Raw genomic sequence first — 5917 nt, 5'->3', positions numbered from 1 at the left:
ATAACAGTCCTCCAGCATACGCCTGTGAACATCTTTTAGCCTTCACACCGGAAAATGAGAAACGCGATTTGACGACTATCTGAAGATAAACAGAAAACACGCCTAACAAACACAATGAACCTCAATTCAATCAGTGCAAGAAAAGAAAGCATTATTTATTATAACCGGGCAGAATTTGACATTGCTGTCAAAGAGGACGAAGAAGGAGATGTTGTATATAGTGTGACAAAATCTTTTAGGAATTTTTGTACATTTAGACGTGATTGTGCCTATTGTGCTATGGATTGGTTTATTGGTTAGGGTGTTAGTGTGTTTGCAGAAGCCTCCCTAATTGTGGTAAAGTATGTGATCCAGACTGTTAGAGCAAGATCCAAGATCAGTGTAGAGTACTGCAGTATGTTGAGGCATTTAAGAGGATCAAGTCTTATACACCAGTTTTACTTTTTTTGCTCATAGGGCATGAACACTGGGAATGTTTGCTTTTATGCATCATCTCACTCGGTCTAATTAAGCCATCTCAGTGTAGCTGCAGTTGACAGTCCATTGTTTGAGACTTTCAAAGGCCTCTCAACGATAATTGTCGTTAACGATTTTTTTTTTTTTAATAGGATAAGATATATCTTTATCTATATCTATATCTATGCGTTTGGAATGTGATGACATTTGGGAACCGTTTGCTAAAAAAGATCCTATGCTTTTACTTTTCCAAGCGTATACTTTAAGTTTATGCTATCATATGTATGTGCCCCGACCTTGAGCACGAAAACTTGGCATTGTGGCACGTTCAAAAAACCTATGTTATGAGGCACTCTGAATAGCATAGACTACACATTATTGTAAATACCTTATTTTTGTTTCAGTCAATGCAAGTCTCTTTTCAGTTTTAATAGTGGCCTATAGAAAATGTCAAAGAAAAAGAAAATGCGTGCGAGCTAGTCCACTTGCAGTTTTTCCCATTTTAAAAAACAAATAATTAGTAGGCTATTAGGCCTAATTATTTTTACAATTATACTACCTTTTATCGATGCCTGCTGACAATTCCATCAACACTATAACGGTACTGGCATACATTGCTACAGTGTTGTTTCAATATTATAATAAAAATGCTCTGAACAAACAGCTAGAGTACGTTGGGGAACGAGCTACCCCTTAACCCCAACAGAGCTTTGAAGAGCTCACTATTGTTGCTGTTGTGTTTGAGAACTGGTCATTACCGCTTATTAGAGTTGAGGAGTTTGACAACCTCACTGACTGTCAGAAACACTCTTTTCACCTAACCTTTCCGCTTTTGTCCCTTTGCAAACTTGATGGCTTGCTCTCTCCTTTCCCCTTCCCCATGCCCCTTTTTTTCTCAATGGCAATCAGTTAGCCAAGCATTATTAACAGACTTTAAACGTACAACTTGTCTTTCGCTCCCGTAACGGAGGTGACATTAAAGGAATCTGATCGTGAGATGTGACATGAAAAATGAAACGAATAAATACAAATCAAGAAACCATTACAACAAAAGAGTGTTACAACTTTTGCAAAGAGATGAGTGTAACAATTAGCCTATTACTACTGCTAATATTAGTAACAACAACAACTAAGGCTATTTCACTATGATTCTTAGATTACGGGTTTGTTTAGAGGTTTTGATTAACCCCGACATTTCCAATAAACGATTTTTCATTGATGGCTAAAAAGACTACACAAAATGTATATACTCTTTTCAACGACACTGTTGTAAGCATCCACAGTACAAAATAACTACATACAAATAATTATTGCATTATGCCTATATGTATTTTACGAGTGAGAATTATGTGCTTTTAAAGGCTTTTCCTTTCTTGCTTGCTCGATTTGAAACCAAGGCGCTCCGGCCTCTCGTTGACCTTCTCCTGTCAGAAAGCATTACGGAACGGCAAAGCCAATCACACGGGGCGGTTAACGCGTCTGGACACGCAGTAAGATATCAGGTTAAACACACCACTATAGCCTGCATTTACAGATTACTGACTGTGCGTGAACCTCACACCATTTATATCAGGAATACAGAGGCAAAAGTTCAAGTGCTTTGGCTGCCTAAATGAAGGGTGGCAGACAAAATGCATTAACACATGCTAATGCTTTTAAACAAGCTAGAAAAATCCAGGGCATAGCCTGAAATAGAAGATGATAAAATCAAGGTAAACACATGCTATAATAATAATAATAATAATAATAATAATAATAATAATAATAATAAACATTATTATTATTAATATTATAACGGTAATAATAATAATAGCCCATAGCCTAACAACAGCAATGATAACAGGGAGAAAAAACAACCGAAAATAAATAAATAAATTAAAATAAAATAAAATAAAACATCTTGGGTGATATTGGTAATTGATGAGAATAGGCCTGCAGGGTTACTTTGATCACCAAAACATTTTATTAGCGGTAAGTCTTTCATTCATTAAACATCTTCACTACCGGCTCACATGCTCCAAAAGTCGATCGCTTTACACCGAAAATGACCAGACTTGAAATGACCAAGCCAATTAAAATCAGATTCTATAAGAGCAACAATTTAATGCGTAAACACATTAGAAAATCTGGGAGGTAAAATGTTTCACCATGAAGTCCTTTTCTAAATAAAAAGTGGGCATATATGGGCGCCATTTTTCTTGAAGCACCCGATTTTGCTTACAAAAGTAGATTCAATACTGATATTTGTTCTGTTGTCATTGTTTGTCCTCACTTTGCTCTGAAAAAAAAAAAAAAAAAAAGATAAATACATTTTCAAGATAAAGCCAAGATTCCAGCCTTAAAAAACGGCCTCTGATAAGTTAAGGCAGGCACAGATGTGCTTGTTTATCTTGCTGATTGTCTGTCTCGATTTCCTTCGTAATGTGTTCATTTTCTCATAGTCTTCCCGTACAGCCCGTGGGGCGGTTCGTGGTGCGATGTTAGATGTCACATTCACTGTCACTTGAAGTGATGGAGATAGCCGATGCAGCGGCTTTGCTCGACAGACTTGCTTCAGGGCTCGACGCGTTCCCCAGTCGGTCTACAGCACCATCCTCCCCAGTTAAGGACCGAACCGAGCCATTAGACAACACATGCTGTTGTAACCTTCAAGAAAACAAAAAACAAAAAACGAAGATTTTAAAATCAAGGGCTTTGAATAAAACTCTTAGGCTTCAGATATTAAATCGGTCGTCCACAAGTGCATTTTTCTATTGCAATAAATAAAAATAAAAACATAAATAAATAATGATAATAGGAGCTAAAATAAATGAATGATAAAAAAAATATATAATAAAAAAATTTAAAAAACGCGGAAAAAATTTAAGCAGATAGCCAATGACATAATGTAGCCTAATATGAAACGATGCTAAGCTCGTCCCCAAATCAAGGTTTAGCCTACTAACGGAATGCCCATGAAGAACACGAAATGGGAGCATCTTTAGCTACTGCCAATACGCATGGCCTACGTTTAGGCTATTATCTGTGTTGTGCTGAATAGCCTATGTTTATTTAAATGACGGCAAATGAGCAATTTACATTTTATATATATATATATATATATATATATATATATATGTATACACATATATATACGTATATATATATATATATATATATATTCCTCGTTTATTGAAAACACACACGCACACAAACAATATTACATTGTATAATTAAAGAAATAGGCTTATTTTAAAAAGCCTATAGAACAGTTTTGAATTGGTGTCATTTTAAATGGTTGTTAGGCTACTATCAGCTTTTAAATTTACTTGTCATACTGTCTGAACAAAATTTAGAACATAATTTAGGTAAACTATTAGCTGTAAAATAATAAAAATAATAATAATAATAATAATAATAATAATAATAATAATAAATAGCCCTTTTGCATCACTCCAACGAACAGCTTGCAAAATAAAATAAATTACCTCTCGAAATTCCCCTATCCACATCTAATCGGTCAAAGCAAGAAAGATCAGTTCTCGATCCAAAATGACAATCACCATCGTTTTATCCTTGTTACTATTATTTAGTATGTTGTTTGGCATATGGAAAAGGAATTTTGCCCAGTGATGTAGACTAGGCCCAAACCATATTACACACACATAAAAGCGAGCTATTCATTTTTGGTCAAATGCGACAAGTCACACCAGTTAGGAATTCCTTTTTGCTATGTTATTTTATGTTATTTCGAAATTAAACTCAATAATAGACTTTCATATTTTGGCAAATACCGGCTTTAATCAGAAGAAAAACGCCTCGCTCACGTTATACAATTACAAAGAAAAACCCGCAGTCACATTTATGGCTGAGCCATATATATATATATATATATATATATATATATATATATATTAGATTTGTTTAAAGTTTTTTGTAATTTGTAATTGTACTATTTACTGGTTTACATTACCTGGACGAATAACATTAACAGAATATATGTAATAAGCATGTTTTAATCTAACCTGTCCTTATTAAATTTGTTTGTCTTACATCGAATAAGCCAAACATATTTTTTAATTTGATATTTTTCAAATACTTTTGTGTAATTTGAGTTTTTCTGATGTAAAATACTGCAGCTCAGTTATGAAATATTTGCATATACCCATGGTTGCAATCTGGACTACAGACCTGTTTTTAGCGGCCGCCGCTCTGTCCCTTTGTCTTCGATTTTTAAACCAGTTCCCCACTTGAGTGGGAGTGAGTCCCGTAGCTTGTGCAAGCTCTCTCTTTTTACTTGGGTTCGGATAAGGGTCCTGAAGATACCATTCTCGAAGTAAATGTCGGGTCCTTTCTTTAAAGCAGTGCGTCTTTTGTTCTCCGTCCCAAATAGTTTTAGGCAAAGGGAACTTCTTTCGTACCCGGTATTTGTCCACCGGCCCTAACGGGCGGCCTCGGAGCTTTTCTGCCTCCTGGTAGTGTGACTCCAGCCAAAGTGCTTGCAGTTTGGAGTGGGACTCTTTGGTGAACTTGTGGTTCTCAAGAATGTGGTAAAGCTCACGGAAATTCCCAGTGTGGAAGGCTACGATGGCCCGAGCCCGCAGCACAGACTCATTTCGGTTAAGCACCTCGCAGGCAGCGGGTGCGACGGGCAGCGACCAAAGGAAGCGGCCGAGACGCTCGATGTCTCCGCTCTCTTCCAGAGTCTCGCATACCCCCGCTACCTGCTGGGGACTGAAATTCAAAATTGGCAACTGAAACATGAAGGCTTCTGTTTCCCACTTGGAGTCCTTTCTACAAGCACAGCTTCGTGCTTTATGTGGCTTTTCTCTCTCTCTATCGCTCTTTCTCCGAGTCCAATCCAGACAAAAAGGCAATTCCAGAGTCAGCTGATCAACGTTAGACGATGCAGAGAAAAGAGAGTTGTCGCTCCGGAGGGCACGAGATTATACAGTAGCACAAGAATGACGATATTTTTCGAAGAGGGAAAAGACGTGCTGCAAGCTTCTGATTTTCTATTGGACTTGGTAGATTGGTTGAGTAGTTTCCACGGACGCCTGTCAATCACTGTCAAGTGTGCCAATCACGCGGAATGGAGCACGAGTAGATTTCAGCACCTCCCAGACCTCGACAGCGCCTTTTAGAATGCAAACATGAGCGACCTCTGCTTTTACTAGAGCCCCACAATTTAATCACGCTCGATTGCGTTTATTCGTACATATATCTCTACATTTGTGTCTTTCAATTTTGTACATTTATAGGCTACGGCCCTCGAGTCCAAGATTCGTACAGTTACGTATTCAATAATATGAGCTCGTATAGACATGTGACAGCTCAGCGCAGTGGTCACTGGACTGTCAAACTGAATATAGTGCTGTTTATAGAGTCTTAACTGGACAAACCATTTCGTCTTCTTAACAGCTGCACGTGGATACGAGTCTGCTGATCTTTGGTTACCAGTAGATTTAATACTCCATTAACA

At 37.3% G+C, this 5917-nt stretch overlaps 1 protein-coding gene across 1 annotated transcript; it reads right to left on the bottom strand.

The window, feature by feature from the left end:
- Window positions 1-2431: 2431 nt before the first annotated feature.
- six6b (SIX homeobox 6b) lies at window positions 2432-5433 on the bottom strand. The gene is made up of 2 exons (XM_051655782.1): window positions 4627-5433; window positions 2432-3102 (listed from the first exon to the last, which is right to left on the bottom strand). The coding sequence occupies exons 1-2, from the start codon at window positions 5196-5198 to the stop codon at window positions 2937-2939; spliced, it is 738 nt and encodes a 245-aa protein (XP_051511742.1). The 5' UTR covers window positions 5199-5433; the 3' UTR covers window positions 2432-2936.
- Window positions 5434-5917: the final 484 nt, after the last annotated feature.

This window comes from Myxocyprinus asiaticus, chromosome 25 (genome assembly GCF_019703515.2).
Source record: "Myxocyprinus asiaticus isolate MX2 ecotype Aquarium Trade chromosome 25, UBuf_Myxa_2, whole genome shotgun sequence".
NCBI classification, from domain to species: Eukaryota; Metazoa; Chordata; class Actinopteri; order Cypriniformes; family Catostomidae; genus Myxocyprinus; species Myxocyprinus asiaticus.
Note: the sequence above shows the minus strand (reverse complement) of the source record. Positions and strands in the feature narration are given on the sequence as shown.